Source organism: Pituophis catenifer, unplaced genomic scaffold (assembly GCF_029215685.1).
Source record: "Pituophis catenifer annectens isolate HBS135680 unplaced genomic scaffold, rPitCat1.0.hap2 SCAF_6, whole genome shotgun sequence".
Classification (NCBI taxonomy): domain Eukaryota; kingdom Metazoa; phylum Chordata; class Lepidosauria; order Squamata; family Colubridae; genus Pituophis; species Pituophis catenifer.
This window is the reverse complement of record NW_027256886.1, coordinates 17,159,287-17,182,259: the sequence shown is the minus strand read 5'-3', so window position 1 is coordinate 17,182,259 and position 22,973 is coordinate 17,159,287. Positions and strand designations below refer to the sequence as shown.

The following is a 22,973-nucleotide window of genomic DNA, read 5'->3' as shown; positions in this document are numbered from 1 at the left end:
TGACATTAAGTTACAATAAAGAAAAGACTGGTTGAATGATAGGAAGTTCCCCTTCAATATGTCTGTTCAAGAAGAGGCTGGACAGACTTCCTATCAACTCAATGAAAAACCAGCCATCTGCTAGGGACACTTCAATGTGGATTTCTACCCTGAAGTTATTTTCCAACAGTCCAACAGTCATTGATGGTATTATCACCCAGCCAGCTATCCTTAAAACCTGTCCATGCATGTCATTCTTCTTTTTGGCCCAATGATATTTGGAGGTCTCCAGAATAACCTATGCATTGCTAGCAGAGAAAAAGGGAATTTGAATATTGAAGACTCCTAAGTGGTTTCTTCCACCTCTCTGATTCTAAAAAAAAAAAAAAAAAAAAAAGTCTTGGAGTTGTTCTTATTCCATGGGAAGCACAACCAATGTTAGGCTGTTCATCATTGTCATTTTCTTCTCTGGGCTGTCAGATCAAGCCTTTATGGAAAGGAAGCCTTTTTATCTTCTTTTATTCTACCATTTGTCCTACACAGGATTGTGATGTTTAATTTGGATTCCTGGCAGTCAATAAGAGATTGCTTAAGAAGAGCAGAAGGCTTTGTATGTAAATAGCTACCATTGCTGATGCCCATTCATCCATCAAAGTGAAACAGATTTATGCTAATGCCAAAAATAACACAAGATTGCTTGTAAAATAATGGCTGCACAACAAAGGGAAGACAGCGTTAGCCAACTGTTAAGATACTTATTGAAACTTAATAACTTAATATTTTTTCTTCAATCTTTAAATCTGAGCACATTCCGTATTCTCTATAGCCAGGTTCCAATCTCATGTCTTCTTGAGAGATGTTATTAATGGAAGAAATTAGATTAGAGTTCCAACTTTAGCTTGTGTCTATGGCATTTATCTCTCATTGAATTAACAAATGTTTTTCCCAATATAGATACCTTTTCAAGGGCACATACCTTTTCTTTGACCTACTGAAAATGTGGTACTTTTATTAAGAGCTGTGGTTTTTTTACCTTGGCAGTTTTCAGATGTGTGGACTCCAATTCCCAGAATTCCCCAATCAAATTTAATGATTGGAAAATTCTGGGAATTGGAGTCCATACATTTGAAAGCTGCCAAGGTTAAGAAACACTGATCTAGGCCGGGGTCTGCAACCTTAAACACTCAAAGAGCCATTTGGAACCATTTCCCACAGAAAAGACATCACCGGGAGCCACAAAACCTGGGTGGGCATGGCCAACTCGACATCATCCCACCCAGTCACATGACACCCCCCCCCCAAGCCATGCTTACCCAGGTTTTGTTGGTGTTTTCTGTGGGAAACCACAACTTGCTCTCTGCCATGAGACACTGTCTCAGCCTGGCTGTGGCTGACACTGCTGCTGTTGCCACCTCCATAGCCTGCCCACTGATCTCACAGCACCTTGCACAGCACAGTTAAATTTAGCGTGCTTCAAAATGGGGGAGACGATGTCCCCTCCTCCTCCTGGAGCCCATTACAATGCAGCACATCGGCCACAGCTGGGCTGGACCAGTGTCTCGGGGCAGAGAGCAAGTCGCACATCTCCCCAAGCAACCGAGGAGCGCGCAGCACCAACAAGAGCCAGAAGAAGCACCTGCAAGATATGGTGAGTACCCCACTCTGGAATATGGAGTGAGTCTCCATCCCCCATCATCGCCCTTACCTTCTCAGGCCAGGCGAGGAGTGACTGGAATAGGAGGGCAAGAGGCGGAGTCAGCCAGTGGTGGGTTCAGCAGACAGGGAGCTACAGCAGGGAGACAAAAGAGCCGCATGTGGCTCCAGAGCCGCGGGTTGCAGACACCCAATCTAAAGTCTTTATGTGACAAAAGAAGTGATTTAGAAATCCAATAGATGCCCCAAGAAGGAAACTTTGAAATCGGTTAGAAGGAAGTAGCTTTCTATTTCAGCCTGGCTGCCACATTTGTGTCTGGTTCCTCTGACAGGCATAGTTTAGATATGGAAAACTAAAAGGTTCTATCTTCCCACGTGAAAAAAGGTCTCCTTTTTTCGAGATTGTGACAACCTACAGAGGAGTGATTTTTCTATATTCTACTGGAATAGGTAGATGCAAATGAGAAGAGAGTCCTGCAAGTAACTTGACCCCATGTCATGAAGGGCTTAATGGCTCACTACCAGCACCTTGAATTGAACCCAGAAGCACACTGGTAACCATGCACTGAACGAATTAAGCCCATAACTGCCCTTCTGGCTTCATTTGGATCAGCTGAAGCTTTTGGATACACTTCAAAGGAAACCCCATGTGCTGCAGATTGCAATAGTTCAATCTTCCAATCAGGATTGAGTGACCATGAGTAGGGCCTCTTGATAAGAATGGGGTCAACTGGTGCATAACATGTAGCCATGTAAAGACCCACCGAGCCACTGTTGCCACCTGCTCTTTGGGAATGAGTCCAAGTGGACCTTCAAACTGATCTTGTTAGGGTTGAGATGAAGCCAGATATTCCCCATATGGTCTTCCACATTCTCCAAATGAGTCAAATCCTTCACAGTATCACTCGGGTGCCAAGGTTGTAGACATAAAGCTGGTATAATAAGCTCACTGATGATACCTCTTCCTGAACTATAGGATGGTCACTTGAGGTCATCTAGAAGTGTGACCAATACTATCTTGGTCTCATACCAGGATCTGAATCTTGACTGAAAAGTATCCAGATAATGCATTTATTCCAGACTGGAGCTTCCATGCAATTTCCTTCTCCAAAACTTTCCTCCCAAAGGGAAAGTTGGAAAGCGGATGAAAATTGCATTGAATAGTTAGAGCAGGGGTCTGCAACCTTAAAAGAGTCATTTGGACCCATTTCCCACAGAAAAGAAAACACCAGGAGCCACAAAACCCTTCCCGTGCCTGACTATTTCTAGCATATGTAGTTGAAGTAAACATTCTGTTTTCTTCTGAAACTTTTCTTTTCTTGGATTTATCTATGGTTGGCCTACTGGAGGTTGAAAAGCTCAATAAATAGCATCCTGGTGGGTATTGCACATTGGCGGTTGTGACACATATTTGGAGTGACAGGAAGCCGCAGCAGAGGGGTGAAAGAGCCACATGCGGCTCCAGAGCTGCAGGTTGCTGACCCCTGAGTTAGAGCTAGATGAAACAGATTACCTCTTTTTCAAACCACTCTTCTCTCGATGATGAATTCCCTACCACCAAAATATAACCATATGTCATCTCCTGGGAGGCCTTAGCCAAACTAGGAGAGACATGGATGCAACTATTTGTGAAGTTATGAATCTCTGAGTTGAGTAGGGCAGCTAATCTTCTTTACTCCTAGAGATTTCCTGGATACATTAATGATGCTTTCCTGGATACCCCGGATGTAGTCTGCTATTGTCTTCTACTGAGATATTTTTTAAAAAAACTTCATAGTGTAACCCAAGGGTGTCAAACTCGCGGCCCACAGGCCAGATGTGTCGTGTGCTGGCCATGCCCACCCCCAGTTTAGTGAAGGGGGAAAAAGTCATGATACATCATGTGACAACAACATGACCCCGTGAGTTTGACACTCCTGGTGTAACCTAAGCTCTGGACTTCCTGGTAGCCTCTTATCCAAGGAATAACCTTTTCTACTTCTGCTTAGGTTTTTTTTTTTTTTTAGTTCAGCTAAGGTTAGCTTGACTCAGACATTGGTGTGGACTGTACTATGAAGAAGAGAAGGAAGAATTAGGGCAAATGAAGTTCAATATATATGTAGAAATTAACCAAGGAGCTACTGATAAGGGTTCTACAGAGGAATTATGTCATCTGCACCTCTATAACTATCTGGTTTGGTTCTGCAACAAGACAGACACAGACTTCAGAGGATAATTAGAACTGCAGAAAAAACAATTGCTACCAACCTGCCTTCCATTGAGGACCTGTATACTGCACAAGTCAAAAAGAAGGCTGTGAAAATATTTACAGACCCCTCACATCCTGGACAGAAACTATTTCAACTCCTATCCTTAAAACGACGCTATAGAGCACTGCACACCAGAACAACTAGACACAAGGACAGCTTTTTCCCAAACGCCATCACTCTGCTAAACAAATAATTCCCTCAACACTGTCAAACTATTCACTAAGGCTGCATTACTATTACTATTATTCTTCTCATCATTTCTATCACCCATTTCCTCCCACTTATGGCTGTATGACTGTAACTTTGTTGCTTGTATCCTTACGATTTATATTAATTGTTTCCTAATATGATTTGATTACTTATTTGTTCCCTATGACTATCATTAAATGTTGTACCTTATGATTCTTGACAAACGTATCTTTTCTTTTATGTACACTGAGAGCACATGCACCAAGACAAATTCCTTGTCTGTCCAATCATACTTGGCCAATAAAATTCTATTCTATTCTATTCTATTCTATTCTATTCTATTCTATTCTATTCTATTCTATTCTATTCTATTCTATTCTATTCTATTCTATTCTAGAAAAATAGTTTAAGGGAGACTTCTAAATAAATCTAGTATTAATGTTACTAAATGGCACAGTGAGTTTAGATTTTTATACCGGAGACTTGTATAGTATAATGAGCTATGTTTGACAGACACTTTCAACACTCACCTTATCCTTGGCAAAGCTGAAGAGCAGTTTGCGCTCAGTAATGAACTGGACAGCTATTACGCTGTCTGAATGACCTGTCAGGATTCCAGCAGGTTTTGATGTGACATAAGGATTCCAAAGGCAGACGGAGCAATTAATTCCTGCAGTTGCTGTTCAGAGTCATAAAGTTGAAATACGGGTTTTACAAAACGGTTCCAAGGTGTAACTAATGAGTATTATCAGGGTACAAATATCTGATCCAGAGATTCAAGTGAATTGCGATTTGATCAAATCTCCAAAATTAAATTGACTTTCTTACCTGAATTGTCACATTGATTCAAATTTTGAATTGATGCCGCTGAATAGATTTAGTGATCTAACGCTTTGTAATGCATGCCACGTCTTTTTTTCCTCCTAATTGATTATATGATTTAGCTCTGTTCAGTTTGACAGTTTATGCCTTTGGCATATTGGTAAGAAGATAGACACATTCTGATTCTAATAATTTCCCCAATCTCAGGGGTACCAAGTTGGGAAAAACTGCCTTTTATCTCTTTTCTGCTTTCTTTCCAAACTTTGTATAACATTAATATTGACTATGACTTTCATTAAGTGTTATACCTTATGATTCTTGACAAATGTATCCTGTCCTTTTATGTACACCAAGAGCATATGCACCAAAGACAAATTCCTTGTGTGTCCTATCACACTTGGCCAATAAAGTGTTCTATTCTATTCTATTCTATTCTATTCTATTCTATTCTATTCTATTCTATTCTATTCTATTCTATTCTATTCCATTCCATTCCATTCCATTCCATTCCATTCCATTCTTCATAATCATAAGTTTATTTGTCAAGCATATATAAGATAACAGGTAATAGTATAAACATAATTTGAATACATGAAAAGAATAAGTAAAAAGGAATATTAGGACAGGGACGGTACTTATGCACACCCATTACAGACCTCTTAGGAATGGGGTGAGGTCAACAGTAGACAGTTTAAGGTTAAAGTTTTGGGGGTTTGGGGAAGAAACTACAGAGTCAGGTAGTGCATTCCAGGCATTGACCACCCTGTTACTGAAGTCATATTTTCTGCAATCGAATTTGGAATGGTTTACCTTGTGTTTGTATCTATTATTTGCTCGTGCATTGTTGTGGTTGAAGCTGAAGTAGTCATTGACAGGAAGGACATTGTGGCAGATAATTTTATGTACTATGCTTAGGTCAGACTGAAATCGGCGTAGTTCTAAGTTGTCTAAGCCCAAAATTTGGAGTCTGGTGGCATAAGGTATTTTATTGTGGGTAGAGGAATGGAGGACTCTTCTCATAAAATATCTCTGGACTCTCCCGATTGTATTTATGTTTGATTATTCTATTCTATTCTATTCTATTCTATTCTATTCTATTCTATTCTATTCTATTCTATTCTATTCTATTCTATTCACCTGCTAGCCCAGAGTCAAATTCTCTTTCTCCCTCCCTCCCTCCCCCCCACTCTCTCTCTCTCTCTCTCTCTCTCACACACACACACACACACAGACACCCCTTCCCAAAACCTCATGAGCATCCTTTAGGCAATTGGCTTTATAAGGCCCACCTAGTCTTTCCATCTACCTCAAACTGATGGCCCGTGGGCCAGATGCATCATGCACTGGCCACACCAACGCCCGGTTTAGCAAAGGGGGAAAAAGTCATGATACGTCACATGATGCTGCCATGACGATGCGGGTTTGACACCCCTGATCTAGCCCACAGGTTCTCAAGCAAGAATCTGCCACACCTCACAAAACCCTCACTTTTTTTAGTGCCACCTTTTCTATTCTCTTATAACAGAAAGAAAACACCTTTCTCTCTATGAAGGATATCAGGATCCCCTTCCTTCCTTCAGAATGAATCTGGCAGTAGAAGCAATCTCTAAACAGAGGAAGGACTATTGACCAGTACACGCACAGTGGTCCCTTGGCATACATCACCTTAATAAGATGCTAATCTATGGCAATAAAATTTATGACCAGATTTTTAGAAAATAAATCAACCTTGAATTATCCATCCATATGCCACTGGCAAACCTCCAGAACAAGTAATCTGGCAACTGGGAAATACTTGCCAAATATTTTTCTTCCTGTTAGAGAATAACTACACTATACCACCAAATTAAACTGGTTCAACGATTATTTTTTTTAATCTGCTAGGGAACTTCAGCTTTTCCAAAAAACGTTTGGTTCCTTTAGCCAATTTTCCTCCCATTCATGACAGACTGCCATTTGAAATACTTACACTCATTAAACCAGTTCAAACATGAAATAATACAGGATATATCTACCTTTGTGACTTTAATAAGTTTGATGAAGAGGAAATATTTCAACTAGCAGAAAGGGTGTCTACAATATTGCTATCTTGCACATTTCTTTTCAGACCTGTCTGAACTCTATTCTACAATTGGATTATTCTAGTATTTCAGGGTTTGTTTCCGTCTAGCTTTTCTGTCAGTTATAACATGATCAGAACATGCTTTATTCTAGTTTGCCTCTTGTTCACCCTGCCCAGCCTCTTTGCTACTTCTTTGTGGTATTTTCTTCATTGGTTTTCACCTCAATCCACTTCATGTCAAGCTCCTTTTCTTTCTCTTTCTCTACCAGCACAGCTCTGCATCCAGAGTTGAATTCTGTATGACTTTTTTTTTTAAGTGTCCAGCTTAAAATGTCTTCCCTCTGCAAATGAGCTTTTCAGTATATTCCTTTTTTTAAAAAAAAAATCTGAGTAATGAGGCAAAAACAGAAAAGCTACAGCCTAGCATCTATGGATCACAGAAGCGGTAGTGGGATATCTGTACAAGAAGCCTTATAGGCTTGATACAGTATATTATTTTTACAGGAAGTGCAGCCATCTTTATGAAGATATTAGGAAGAAATTGTTGGAAGAAATGTCCGTCCGGGTTCAGTTCCAAGTGGGGAGAAAGACACTGGAAACATGGAAGCTGTTTGGAAAGATGGTTTAATGGTGGACAGGACCACATGGTTTGATTTCCTGGGAAATCAAGCACATGGGTGAGAGAGAGAGAGAGAGAGAGAGAGAGATTTATACCCTCTCTTGATCCCTGCCTTGGAGCTTCCTGTTCCTGTGTAAGAAATGTACTCTAATTGGTTGTCAGACTCCCATGGAGCCATGCAGGGCTAACTTTGTAGGTTGTCTTAAGTCCCAGGCTTGGTTGAATCTTGCTGAGTGATGTAATGAAGAGGGTTTGGGGCAATTCCTATAATGGCTGACAGCTAATTCTACCTTTGTTGGATCTTGGGCGAGGGTATTTTCTTATGAATAAACCTAGCCATCTCTTTATCTCTTAAGTGTTGATATCTGCTGTGGGCTATTGAGGAGGGTGGGGGCTATTAAGAGTGAGTCGGCTTCCTGCCTAAAAAAAAGCATGTTTCTCCATTTCTCATCCATGGAGGTATAATATTCTGCCCTTTTAATATTTCCTAGACTATTTCATTCTTCTAGGAGAGGGATGGGTGCTAACTTCCTACAACGGAATTCCCAAAGCTCCAAAGCTCTCACAGAAACTTGGTTTGCAAAGTTCTTCAGCGAACTTATCTTGAATATATTTATCTAGGATTATTTTATTTTTTTTGCATTTGTCATAAAAAAGGCCAGAGATATATAACTCTAAGAAGCAACCACTGCTTAGTAAACGTCATGTTTTACAACTTCACAGAGATTTATTGAACTTTTCTGATTGGAATCCAAACCCAGGAAGTGAGTGATTGATTTTACACCGCTTTCCATATATGATAAACACAAGTACTATTGCCACCATTTGTAGAGCTAGAGATTTCAGGGAGGCAAAAGAATTTTAGATAGCTCTGTCATACTTGGGAAGGAACACACTTTTGTTGTGGAAATGAATAGTACATTTTAAATTGTTTTAAAATAGTTTTTAAAATATAATTAATATCTGGCATTAGCGCTGTGCCAACACTTGATTTGTAGCGTTATAGAGATTTTCTTCCTAGCAGCAGAGACATCCTCAAAGGAGGTGGCGATAGCCAAAAGCTTCAAGATTTTGCAGTATCACAATCCAAGCTCTTGATTTTGTACATGCATGTAATATTGAAGTACATGCAGAATAATTGGGCCTTAAATCATGACCATCTTGTAGATTTTGATTCCTTCTGTGGACACCACTAGCAAAATATATTATTCTTGAGAGATTATAAACTCATAATGGTTCAGAATTTCTTGGCTGGTGTTTTGAGCTAACTGGATAGCTGAAAGTTGCTTCTAACTTGAAACAGTCCAATGGGAAGAGATTCCCAAAAATGTCTTCCATGGGATTTAACTAAAGCAAGGACAGCCAGGAAGAAAGCAGAGCATTGGAGACGTAGCTGCATAATGAAAGACTGTCTATCTCTAGCCATCTCATTGCTTGCTTGCTTGCTTGCTTGCTTGCTTGCTTGCTTGCTTGCTTGCTTCATCTATCTCATCTGTCTGGAACCCGCACTGCATATCAGACATTAATACAATTGAGCGAGTCCAGAGATATTTCACAAGAAGAGTCCTCCACTCCTCAGCTCGCAACAGAATATCTTATGCCACCAGGCTTGAAATTTTCAGCTTAGACAACTTAGAACTACGCCAACTTCAGTCTGACCTAAGCACAGTACATAAAATTATCTGCTACAATGTCCTACCTGTCAATGACTACTTCAGCTTCAACCACAACAATACATGAACACACAATAGAAACAAACTTAAGGTAAACCATTCCAAACTCGATTGCAGAAAATATGACTTCAGTAACAGGGTGGTCAATGCCTGGAATGCCTAGACAACTACCTGTCTCTGTGGTTTCTTACCCAAACCCCCAAAACTTTAACCTTAGACTGTCTACTGTTGACCTCACCCCATTCCTAAGAGGTCTGTAAAGGGCATGCATAAGCGCACCAACATGCCTACCATCCCTGTCCTAATATTCGTATCCCCTTTTATTCGTATCCATTTCATGTATTAATAACCATGTTTATACCTATATCTGTTATCTAATACATGCTTGACAAATAAATAAAATAAAATAAAATAAAATAATAAAATAAAATAAAATAAAATAAAATAAAATAAAATAAAATAAAATAAAATAAAATAAAATAAAATAAAATAAAATAAAATAAAATATATATCTATATCTTCTATGCCACTGATCTCGCCAAGGAACTCTAGGCGGCTTACATTCATATGATTAAAATATGATATAAAGTGTCAAACAACAAATAAAAACCGTACATTTAAAATTCAATTAACCAAGATGGGAGTCCTTAAACCTCAGATTCCACCCAAGAAAATTTCTCTGGAATTTTTTTCACCTTTGATATAAGTTTCAATAGCAAATTTTCATTCATCAAACAGAATGGTAGTTATCAGAGAAAAAAAAATGCAGATCTTTTTTTTCTAAGTGCCGGTCTTCATGTACATACTCAATTGACCAATCTTTCCCTATGAAATCTTCTTTTTTAAAGGAGAAGCCCAAGGCAACCAAGGTCAAGATCAATGGGACCCAACATGCTCATGTCAGCGCAGATCCCAACCAGAATATATCTGGACTTTTCTATCTACTGTCATGTTCAGAATTTTTATATTTCAGCCTTTTCTATTCCTTTAATTGACCCATTACATTTTATAATAATGGAGAAATCAGGAGGAATATACATACCAATTAAGTTAAGTCTGGAATGAAAGTCAAAGGCATTGACTCCTTGGTCAATATGGAAAGCTGTCATTGTTAGGCAAGGACTTAATTTTTCCCTCCAGGCTAGCGCCAATGTCTTTGTGCTACTGGTGGTAACAGACAAGAATGCATCTAAAGATGAGCTGTACAAAACTGAAATAGGACAGAGATGACATTAGAATTAAGTTCTGCCAAAGCAACAGTTCTTACCTTGAGCTGAGTCAGTTGTGGTCGCTCAACTATTGCTGGTTCATTTAATATTGGATGCATTAGGATATTTTTAACTTTTAGATGAGTTCAGTGGTGAAATCCAAATTTTTTTACTACCGGTTCTGTGGGCGTGGCTTGGTGGGCATGGTGTGGCTTGGTAGGCGTGGTTTGGTGGGCATGGCAGGGGAAGGATACTGCAAAATCTCCATTCCCACTCCAGGGGAAGGATACTACAAAATCCCCATTTCCTCCCCACTCCTGGAGGAAGGAAATTGCAAAATCTCCATTCCCAGCCCACTCTGGGGCCAGCCACAGGTGGTATTTGCCGGTTCTCCAAACTACTCAAAATTTCCACTACCGGTTCTCCAGAACCTGCTGGATTTTACCCCTGGATGAGTTCCTTCATAAATCCATCCCACTCATTTCCATATTCATATGTAGATTTCTGTAAGAAGCCTTGTACACTTTGTAATACCTTGTATGCAGATATATATTTAGGTTGAGATGTAGGGGGGAAAGGTATGGCTATACCTATAAATACATTTATGCAGATATGTGTGTATTTCACTTTCCATGTTAGCTGACTTATACATAATTCTATCAAAATATGTAAATGCAATATTATATTTCTAAAAGCATTTTGCACATATTTCTAAAAGCACTTTATTTTAAAATGTGCATTTAAAGCACATTTTGCTCTGAATTAAAAACAGTATTACAGCACTCAGAAAAAAACAGCCAGTTATTTTCCCAAGCATACAGTACTATAGTCAAGGAGCTAAAATCAAGAAAACATTTTAGAAAATTAGTTACTGATGTAGGCGGGCTGGATCTTCGTAAACAACATGAAATTTAAAAGGTAGGTGGATGCTATCCTAAAAAATTACTCCCTGCTTGAAAGGCAGTGATTTGTACCACTTTTGGTGACCTAATGGTATACGTCAGCTCTGGATTCTTTTCTCATAAACAATATGGTTATTATTGCTTTTTATCAGACTTTGAAAATATATTTAGCCATAATAAAGTTCAAGACTAGTGGAGAACTTGATGTCACCTTCTTGAACAATATATTTCAGTTGTATTCCTTTTTTCTTTGAATGATTTGTTTCTTGAATAAGAACTCCCCAATTATATCTTTCTTGGTTAATATACAGTAAAGACTCTAAATGAACAACATCTTTAATTTGATGACTGAATTAACCTATCTTCCCAATTTGTGAAATAAATTAAATAATGCTCTAATGAAACAGGTTGTCAATTCTCGAAATGATTCTAGCTGAAGCCATATTTCCCTTGCTTCATTTCTTAGTTGCCGTACTTATGGGGGAAAGGGGGGGTTATGGAATGTAGAATGTTTTCCTCCAATGTCCGAGACATAACAATGATAAGGCTCCTCAGAACCAAGGCCAGATTAATGTGTCCTAGCAATGGCAGGAGGGAGAGCTGAAAAGTTCATGACAGGCTTGGTTGGTCAACGTGACCTGTGACACAAGGTAAATTCATGGCTCTATTCTCCCCCCCCCCCCCATGTTTATTCTCTAATGAAATGAAGACTTGGTAGGTCCAAATGGTTTTTCCTTCAGAGCTCAACCCCTTCCAGAAATCTTGGCATAGCTCATAAAATCATCTGCTACAATGTCCTACCTGTAAATGATTACTTCAGCTTCAACCACAACAATACACGACCACACAATAGATACAAACTTAAAGTGAACCGCTCCAAACTCGATTGCAGAAAAAATGACTTCAGCAACAGAGTGGTCAATGCCTGGAATGCACTACCTGACTCTGTGGTTTCATCCCCAACCCCCAAAATTTTAACCTTAGACTGTCTACTGTTGACGTCACCCAGGGGTGGGTTCTACTTACCTTTACTACCGGTTCGCAATGGGGACGCACGTGTGTGCTTGCTTTGCTCATGCGTGCTCTCTTCTACACATACGCAGAAGCGTTTTGATAACGTCGGGGTGGGTGGGTGGAGCCTCCCTCCAGTTTTACTACCGGTTCTATAGAACCGGTCCAAACCAGGGGCAACCCACCACTGACCTCACCCCATTCATGTCTGTAAGGGGCGTGCCTAAGAGCACCAGTTTGCCTACCGTCCCTGTCCTAATGTTCCCTTTAATTGTATTCATTTTATGTATTCAATTCATGCTTATATATATTATCTAATACGTACTCGACAAATAAATAAATAAATAAATAAATAAATAAATAAATAAATAAATAAATAAATAAATAAAATAAAAATGGTAAGGTAAAGACATTCTTGTTGAACTTAATTCCTGGATATTGCATTCGTGCAATTTTCTAGCCATTATGAGCTGGTTTGCCATCACTTATTTTGGGTTTTTTTTTTCCTTATGTTTATTTTTTTAAACAGGTCAACAACATCCCTGCTTAACCTGCAAGATCAGCAAAGATCAGCTAGATGCTGCCACCTTGTGTGACTTAGTGAAGATCCATGACTGGCTTCACACCAGCTATTACTTGACCATGAAGGCTATGAAGCAGAGATGCAGGAACCCTGCTTTCTGATAAATTAGGTTTATTGTATATTCTAAATATTAGATAAGTTGTTACTACAGCAGAAAAGCAGCAACTGCCAATTAGAAGCACACATGTATAAACACACGCACACGTGGAGTTAGCCAGCCTTCTCTTTCTCTCATCTCTTCCCAGGAACAAAACTTCAATTTCCTTTTCATACCAGTATGTCCTAATAGTCTAAGAATTGATCATCTCTCTGTTTGAGAGGTGGTTGATATCCGTGCATTGCTCTTATAATGGACCTATCTGGTCTCAGGCCATCTGTGCCCTCACAGGATCCATATTCATCTTCACATTCAATGCATAATTTATCAGGCCTTTAACATTCTAATGCTAATTCAGATTTTTAAAATGCTTTGTAGCAAGTCTACAAAAGGGCAGGCAAAAAGTTTTTAAGTATCCTGTGATGAATCTAGCTTCTGCCCCCACTTGAGTCAATGAAAGATATGTCAGGAGCAGCCAGATAAAATCTTCATAAACATGAATCCTAGACAAACTTTGCTTACAAATTAGCCGGTTGGTGAATGAAAAGTACAGACATCCTTCTGATGAGGATGGGAAGATTAGTAGCCAATTTGAAATGAATTTCCTCAACTCCTTGGATATCCCTTAAGTTTTAAGATTTAAAAAATGTTCCATGTTTTTTCACCCAATATTTGTTATACAGACAGATATATATATATATATATAACTATACACACACACACACACACACACACACACACATATATATATATATATATATATATATATATATATATATATATATATATATATATATATGTTTTTCTTCTAGCCAGGTTTTCCCTACGTAGCCAAGGTTTTTTTGTAGCTCCAGCTCAGTAGAATCTCATCTACTCGGTTCTGGGCTTTTTTCTTTTCTAACACCTAGCAAGCTCTCACTGCTAGGTGGGAGACCTAAATAGATCCATTTCTAGCTCGTTAGCTGTCATCAGTAGGCCACACCCATATCCTCCCTGTAAAGGCATAGTATTATAAATTTATTATAAATTTATCTGGTGAAATAGAATTTCTTTTTTTAAAAAAAAATTAAGGGCATACTTTAACAATACAGGAGGCCTTGGGGACTTTTATCAGAATAAAATATATATTATGAGCCAACTAATCTTTACAATTCTACTTGTTGCTGACTAAATTAAGCTGTAAATCAACCTTGGAAGATGTCTGACTAGGAAAGGTGATGTCGGAGAAATTTTTGCATCAAGAGCATGCATGATAAATTAAAATGCTCTGCTGCCTGAAGAAAAGATGAAGAAATTAAACAGCAGAAAAGTATGTTCTTAGAGAATGATAAAATCAGAATTGGAAATAGATGTGAAGGTTATTAATTTAACTAGTTTGCGTGGAGAAAATGTACAACTAGGAAATTCATAAGACATGAATATCTATGTCCTCTTACTTGTAATAGCTAGTATATATAATAACAATAGCACCTAGTCTTATATACCACTTCACAGTGCTTTACAGCCCTATCTCTAAGCAGTTTACAGAGTCAGCATATTTCCCCCAACAATCTAGGTTCTCATATTACCCACCTTGGAAGGATGGAAGGCTGACTCAACCTTGAGCCTGGTGAGATTTCAACTGGCAAATTGCAAACAGCTGGCAGTCAACAGAAATGCCCTGCACTACTGCATTCTAATCACTGTGCCACTGCAGCTCTTAAAAATAAGTTGTTGGGGTTTTTAAAAAAAATTCTTGAAAATTCTCCCGGTCCTCAAAAGTATCTTGAAACAGATCTGGATCATAGATGGAAAAGGACACAGGTACTTGTCCTCCCAATTTTGTTGATAGCCCATCCTGTTGTGGAGAAAATGTCCACTTTCAATGGGGAGCAGAAGAGAAGAGAAGAGAAGAGAAGAGAAGAGAAGAGAAGAGAAGAGAAGAGAAGAGAAGAGAAGAGAAGAGAAGAGAAGAGAATAACAGAGTTTGAAGGGACCTTGAAGGTCTTCTAGTCCAATCCCCTGCTTAGGCAGGAAAACCTACACCAGAGAAATGGTTATCCAACATCTTCTTAAAAACTTCCAGTATTGGAGCATTCACAACTTCTGAAGGCAAGTTGTTCCACTGATTAATTGTTGTAACTGTCAGGAAATTTCTCCTTAGTTCTAAGTTGCTTCTCTCCTTGATTAGTTTCCATCCACTACTTCTTTACCTGCCGTCAGGTGTTTGGTCTCTGACATTTCAGTGGAAGGTTACATGGGAATTCTATCTGGGAGAAGGAAATACAAGGGCACAACAAGGAAGAGAGAAGGCAGGTGTTGCAGCAGTAAAGGTCAAGATGAGACTGGGGTGTTACGGTTGTTCTTTAATATGACTATTTTGACATGCTTATTGCTTTTATACTATGTTAAGAGCCAAAGTGGCACAGTGGTTAGAATGCAGTATTGCAGGCTAACTGTGTTCACTGCCAGCAGTTCAAACCTGACTGGGTCAAGGTTGACTCAACCTTCCATCCTTCCAAGGCCAGTAAATTGAGGACCCAGATTGTTGGGGGTAATATGCTGACTCTATAAACTGCTTAGAGAGGATTATTTAATAGAGTAGAGTAGGGTAGGATAGGGTAGGGTAGGGTAGGGTAGGGTAGGGTAGGGTAGGGTAAGGTAGAGTAGAATAGAATAGAATAGAATAGAATAGAATAGAATAGAATAGAATAGAATAGAATAGAATAGAATAGAATAGAATAGGAATAGATGAAACCAAGGACATTGGCATGCACAAACTTCAGTGATCATTGGACTCCTCACCTAAGGACTGCAAAAGAGCCCCAAACAAATCAAGGTTACAGACGATATATGTTTGAATTGTTGCACTACTTTTCCATTGTGATGGGACTGCAATTCTTAGAATGCAAATGCGAATGTGAATCCACTTTTGTTCCTTTGAAATATTTAAGAGTAGAATAAGGTGTCTAGGTTCCAACCTGGAGACCTCTCACTGAAGTATTTGATGCCATATGAATCCAGGTTGTTGTTGTGGGTATATATTTTTTTCCACTCAGTCCCACTTCTCTGCTTATTCTAACTCCTGGAATAGGAATCTAAGTATGCCATAACAAGCAAGTAAGGGAAATGAATAACAGGACAGAGCAGAACAGATGCTGTGGTTGTCTTTTCTTAAACTGTACTATGGGATTTAAAAGATCCAACAGATGTCTCCAGGTTGCAGCTTGACAACTTAACGTTGAAATGAAAGTTTGAAATTTTGTATTAATGGGGACACTTTTATGGCAGAAAGGGGAGTGATTCCTCTCTGTGGACTAGACATTTATTAATTATTCAGATCTGAATAATTTATGTCATTTATGGAAAATGCTTTATTGTTTTGGAATTTAAAGAGCCTCTTCATAATATGAAGCATTTCAGAGACCGTTGTTATCATCTTCAAGTTTTGGTTTAAAAGTGAGCAAGTTAAAAAGAATAAGAAAGAAAGAAAAAGAATGTAAGGCTACTGAAAAAAGAAGAAGTCAAGTTTGATGGTAGATGGTATTTTAATGAATCCTTCATTCTGTTAATCATCAGTTGGAATCCTCCTTTTCTCTTACTTTAAATTATTTCCACCTTTCATTTGAAATTCTGAAGGTTGTGAAAATAGATACATAGGGCAAAAAGCTTTAAATGCCTATAAAACATGTCATTCATAACACTCCACCTCTGAGAAAACAATTGTTAAATTTTCCCTCTGCTTCCCAAATCTATCACCTTTCCTCCACCCTCAAAAGGCATCATACAAAAAGGCAGGACTTAAACTACAATTCTATCTCTGTCAGCTTCTGTATGTTGACCTGCCCTGTGAAGATCAAAGTCCCAGAAGGCTTAAGTGAAAGGCCAACACCTCTTTATCCAGGCAGAATAGAATAGAATAGAATAGAATAGAATAGAATAGAATAGAATAGAATAGAATAGAATAGAATAGAATAGAATAGAATAGAATAGAATTCTTCATTGGCCAAGTGTGATTGGACACACAAGGAATTTGTCTTGGTGCATATGCTCTCAGTCAGGGGTGAAATGCTCCCAGTTCGGACCGGATCGCTGGATCTGGTAGCGATGGCGGCGGGTGGTTCGGAGAACCGGTAGCAAAAATCCCTGCCGCCCCCCCCCCCATGCCTACAACTTCTTCTGCCGAAAAAATGCTTTTAAAAGTAAAAAAAAAAGCCTCTGATGATCGTGCGGCTCAGCTGCGATCGTCAGAGAGACTTTTAAAGCATTTTTTTCTGCAACCTCTTCTGGGGTCTTTTGAAAATGCCTTTTCAAAGCATTTTTTTAACCACCTCTTCCGCTGAAGAGGTTGCAGGAAAAAAATGCTTTATAAGTCTCTCTGACAATCAGGCAACTCCGCTGGGATCATCATAGAGACTTTTAAAGCATTTTTTTCTGCAACCTCTTCAGCAGAAGAGATGGTTTAAAAAATGCTTTGAAAAGGCTCTGACGATTCCAGCTGTGTTGCCTGATTGGCAGAGCCTTTTCAAAGCATTTTTTTTGCATTTGCAGAAAAAATGCTTTGAAAAGTTAAAAAAAAAAAGTTGGCCACGCCCACCCAGTCACATTATCCCCCCCACCAAGCCACGCCCACAGAACCGGTAGTAACAAATTTTACATTTCACCCCTGCTCTCAGTGTGCATAAAATAAAAGATACGTTCATCAAGAATCATAACATACAACACTTAATGATAATCATAGGTAAGGCTGAAATGTCTATTTGTCCTTGATTTCTGGGAGTTTTGTTATAGCCTTCCATTTAAGACGTTCCTGTAGCACTTTCTGAGAAAGTACATCTCAGGTTTACTTTAAAAGGAAACCTAGCTCCTTTATGTAGATTCATAGAGTTTTGCAAAGCCACTGTCATTGTTCCGGGTAATGAACTCCCAGAAATCAGGACTCTGACACTTTGTTCAGGTTCAAGAAACCCTTTACTGAGTACATCATATCAGCTAGTGGTGGGTTTCAAAAATTTTTACTACCGGTTTTGTGGGTGTGGCATGGTGCGCGTGGCATGGCATGACATGGTTTGGTGGGGGTGGCTTGGTGGGTGTGGCAGGAGAAGGATATCGTAAAATCTCCATTCCCTCCCCACTCCAGGGGAAGGTTACTGCAAAATCCCCATTTCCTCCCGATCAGCTGGGTCTCGGGAGGCAGATAATGGATGAAGGCCAGATAATAGATGGGGGCCAGTCAAAGGTGGTATTTACCGGTTTTCCGAGCCTTGGTGGCGCAGTAGACTAAACTGCTTCTGTTAAAGTAGTACTTAGCTGCCAGCTGCCTGCAATTACTACAAGTTCAATTCTCACCAGGCTCAAGGTTGACTCAGCATTCCATCCTTTTGAGGTAGGTAAAATGAGGACCCGGTTTGTGGGGGCAATAAGCTGATTTAATATAAAATAGAACACCACTCGGGGGGGGGGGGGCAAAAAAAAGTCCTACTAAGCAGGTATATACAAAAGTATGAAGGCTATTGCTTAATGCATTGTAAGCCACCCTGAGTCTCCGGAGAAGAGCGGCATATATAAATCGAACTAATAAATAAATAAATACTCAAAATTTCTGCTACCGGTTCTCCAGAACTGGTCAGAACCTGCTGAAATCCACCTCTGATACTGGCACTTAGAAAGATGAATCTAAACTATTCCCACACATAGGGATGGTTAAAAGACCCCACCTCCTTATGTCTCTTAGGTCATATGGACCAATCAGTCCAGATGTAGGTTCCCACTCAACTTTGACAGGTGTCTATTGACATGACCTTGGTTCTCACACTGGCTGATAGATGTTATGGTTAGCCAGCTGAGACACCACATTCCTGAGTCGTCCCCCCCCCCCCATACTCTCCCCCTCCCCGTTGAATGGCAACCAAGAAACAAAGTAGAAGTAAGCATGGCTTGTTTTTCAGATTGACAGTCAGACCTAGTTACTGCTCAGATGGGAGGTACCAGAACATCCCAAGCTAGATTTGAGAATCTTACCCTCTAAGGTAAGATCCTTCCCCCACCTCCTATTCTTCTGCAACAGCCTGAAGACCTGGCTCTTCTGGTTTGCCTGGGGACCAAATGCGGAAATTCCATACTGGAGGCAGCTGCTAAATTGTTAGCAGATTCCACCTCCCCTCTCCCTTGCTCTCTGCTCTCCACCCATCCTTCTTTTTGGTTAGCACATTGATATATTTATTCTCATTGTGTTCCTTTATCATTGTTTATTTATTCTTTTATAATTTTACTTCTGTTCTGTTTACATACCTTTCATTTTTCTCCTTTTTTATTATTGTAAGCCACCTAGAATAGCTCTGTGACGAGACAGGCAGCAAACAAATTTAACAAATAAATAAAATAAAATATCTGTGAAGGCAATGACAAATCACTTCTGCACTGTAACCCAGGAAACTGCATTGATGGGCAAGTTGCCCTTGACTTGAGGACATGGTTTATATTTAATAGGGCTTAGGAGATATAGATACCTTTGCCATTTAAAAGTAGGATTTCATCATTTCGATATTCTTTCTAACATCCCAATACATGCCAAAGGTAATACACAAGATTAAAAGAAGACATTTTTAAATTACTCTTCAAATATGTACCTTGCTTAATCCATTCTTTATTATGGATTTTGTGTCTTAAGGTGTGGCAGCATTTGTGATATCCAGAAACCAACTCCTGCCAATTAATTGTCACTGTCACATTTTCATCTTCAAAAGAACTGGGAGGCCGTTCAAACAATGAAATTAGGGCTGCATTGAAGACAATTGCTTGGACCTATACAAGAAGAATTGATTCAATCTTTTAACCCTTTCTAAACATTTCAAGACAACCCATTACCAATGTCACACAAATACCTCTCTTTTGTTATAAATTCATAATTAGTAGGCATTTAAATTTCATGGCCACAGCTATGACTAATTTATTGTTATAGTAGTTGTTATTATTGAGAGTTCAGAAAAATATTTAGGAAAGGACAATGGGAATAACTCAGATCTATGTATCTGGGCAAGGAGTCTACTTTAACAAGAGCCTGAATATGGAAGGAAAGTTGACCCAATTTAATCAAAGAATGTAAGCAAATACTTGGGAAACTCAAATTAATTTTGTGCAGCTCAAGAACAGGAGTAATGAGAAATGATTGAGTTCAGTGAGCATTTGGTTTGGAAGAGAAGAAATCCTAAATAATAAAATTGTGAAGGAACTATTTCAAAATATGCAAAGAGCCCACAAGAGGTGCCATCCAACCTCTGCTTAAAAATCTCTAAGGAAAGAAAGTATAGCTCACTGGAAGGTCAAATGGGTTGCATACAAACATACTTCAGTTCAGTTTCTAGTTTCTCCAGGTAGGACGAGATGGAGTATAGATCTAGAAAAATCGAAAGAGATCTAGGGAGCCATTATGGTATATGATTAAAAGTGTTGAACTATGGCTGACCATATCCAAGTTCAAATCCATGTACAACTATGGAACTCACTGAGCCCATATCATGAGGTCACCTCAAATCTTCAGTCAGATCCACCAAGTTTGGTTAGCTTCATACCTTCCAAACCAGGGGTGTAAAACTTGATTTCATTGAGGGCCACATCAGGGTGGTGTTTGATCTTCATGGGGGCAGGGGTGTGTAGCCAGTGTGGGCGTTGCCAGCTTGACATCACTTGTGTCGGGCGCACCTGTGGCCCAAGCGCTCTGCCAGCAAAAACAGACTCCCAAGCTCCGTTTTCAGCTGGGACAGCCTCTTGCAGCCTTCTGCCAGTGAAAACAGAGCCACTCTGAGCTCTGGCAGAGGCACCGTGGGCTGGACCTTTGCTATTTCCACAGTGGCCCCGTGGGCCAGATCTGGCCCACAGTCCTTGAATTTGACACCTCTATTCCAAACAATCTTGTTTCCAGCCTTCTCTTATGTCAAACCCTGAAGGGAACTTTTTCTGGTTTGTACAATGAAACTGTTAGTGCTGAATGTGTAGCATTACAAGATTACACTCTAGATGTTGTGCCATACTTGCCTGTCCACAGACATCTCCCAGGCTCAGAATAGCTTCATTTCCATCATGAGGGTTATACCAGTAGTGCATGCATGTCACTGTTCCCTCAAAGCCTTGAAGCCTGTATTGACACGAGAACCCTTTTTTGAAATTTAATTCTGCAAAATGGATCTCTTTGTTTGTAAATGCAACAGCTACCTAAAGGGTGAGAGGAGGAGTGGGGACAGAAAAAAGGAGAAAAAAGAATATTCCTTGAGAACCACCATTCTTGGATCACCAGTCAATTTTTATTATTATTATATACACAAAAATGACAGTATACACAGCAAACGAGATAACCATGCTGGATTTCGTATCACAAATCACTAGTCGAACACTTCCCAAGCATTTAGGACTGACTGATGTTGTTGTTGTTGTTGTTGTTGTTGTTGTTGTTATTCACCATCCCCTCAAAAAAATGTGCTCCATTTCTACGGGGCTGCTCAAATACCACTTTAGATTGAACTGAAAAGGGAATCAACGGGAGAGAGGGGAAGGAGTAGAGAGAGAGAAAGGGAGAAGAGAGGAGAGGAGAGAAGAGGAGAAAGAAGAAAGGGAAAAGGAGAGGAAGAAGAGGGAGGGGAAAGAGGAGTAGAGGAGAAGGTTAGAAGGGGAGAAGAAGAGAGGAGTGGGGGAAGTAGGAAAGAGAAGGACAGGAAGAACGAAGGAAGTAGGAGGAGAAACAGGAGAAGAGAAGGGGAGGAGAAGACGAAAGGTTGGAGTAAAGGTAAAGGGTAAAAGAGCAGCCCCGAAAAAGTACAAATTAGAAATGAAAGTTAAAAGAAAAGATGAATGAAAAATGATGGAAATGACTGTACATGTAAATGTGTTTGTGAAAAATAAAAATAAAAAACTTTTTTTAAAAAATGTGCTCCATTTTCAACAGTTCATCAACTTACCTTGTTAACATTTGGTAATGCAACCAGAGAAGTCACCCAGAGGTCTTTGGGTTTCACAGCTTCTGTAGTGATTTGCCCCATTTTTTGTAACTTTAAACTTTCTCCCCAGACGCCAAGCAATCCATTTCTGCTCACAGTCAAGTATTTGCTGGGGTGTTTAAAGCATATCACATTCTGAATAACATCTTTATGTATCGTTGGGAGAAAACGGAGATCTTTCCATTGGGGAATGACTGACATCTTGGTTCGTTCATCTCTTTCATATAGCTCAAGAAGGACAAAGGAAGTCAATTTATCCCAATCAATAAGGCCATCCCGGATCAAATCGATCTTATCAAAAAGCTCACCATATTCCTCCTTAGTGCCTTGCTTAATCGTTGCAGACATTGTATTGACAAATGATTCTCGAGTCATCAGACCCCTGTTTCCACTGGATTCTGAGGACTTGTAGGAAGAACAGAGTAAGAAACAGGGTTTAAAGTTTGCTATGTTTTGTTTAAACATCAGTAACTCGGCAATTTTTTACTGGACAATTCTCATAAGTCTTCATTGAAAGCTACCATGTATTTATAGGGACATCAAGCAATATGAAAATTGTATATGAACATACTCCAAACTGGAGTAGCTTCAGGCACTGGCACAACTAAGAGGCTACTGTTGACCCACTATAGCTGGTCTTACTGCTAGGTGGAATGAGGTAATCATTCTGATAAAGATGTTGAGAGAAAGATATTGAAGCAATATTTTATTTAGGTATTTATTTTTAAAAAACTTATATGGATGGCCATCTGGGTTGTGCACAACTTGATTGGCTCAGTGCTTCTGAAGCTAGCCTGTTACTTCAAGTTTAGTGCCAAATGTTTTCCTAGAGGCAGTGTTGAAAAATAGTTATTGCCCATTCAATTGGCAAGTATATTTAAAATGTCACATGTGTGTGTTAATCTTGCAATGTAGACTACACAAGAAGCACAGCCTGATACACCATTTTTAATTTAT

At 39.3% G+C, this 22,973-nt stretch overlaps 1 protein-coding gene across 1 annotated transcript in view; it reads right to left on the bottom strand.

Moving 5' to 3' along the window:
* WDR49 (WD repeat domain 49) overlaps positions 1-22,973 on the bottom strand; it is a 121,827-nt gene that overhangs the window by 80,889 nt on the left and 17,965 nt on the right. The window contains exons 2-6 of the mRNA XM_070945955.1: positions 21,978-22,421; positions 21,061-21,237; positions 19,656-19,830; positions 10,289-10,456; positions 4,601-4,749 (exon numbers count right to left, since the gene is read on the bottom strand). Of these exons, the coding sequence (XP_070802056.1) occupies positions 4,601-4,749; positions 10,289-10,456; positions 19,656-19,830; positions 21,061-21,237; positions 21,978-22,421 (1,113 nt within the window). The remainder of the gene's footprint in view (positions 1-4,600; positions 4,750-10,288; positions 10,457-19,655; positions 19,831-21,060; positions 21,238-21,977; positions 22,422-22,973) is intronic.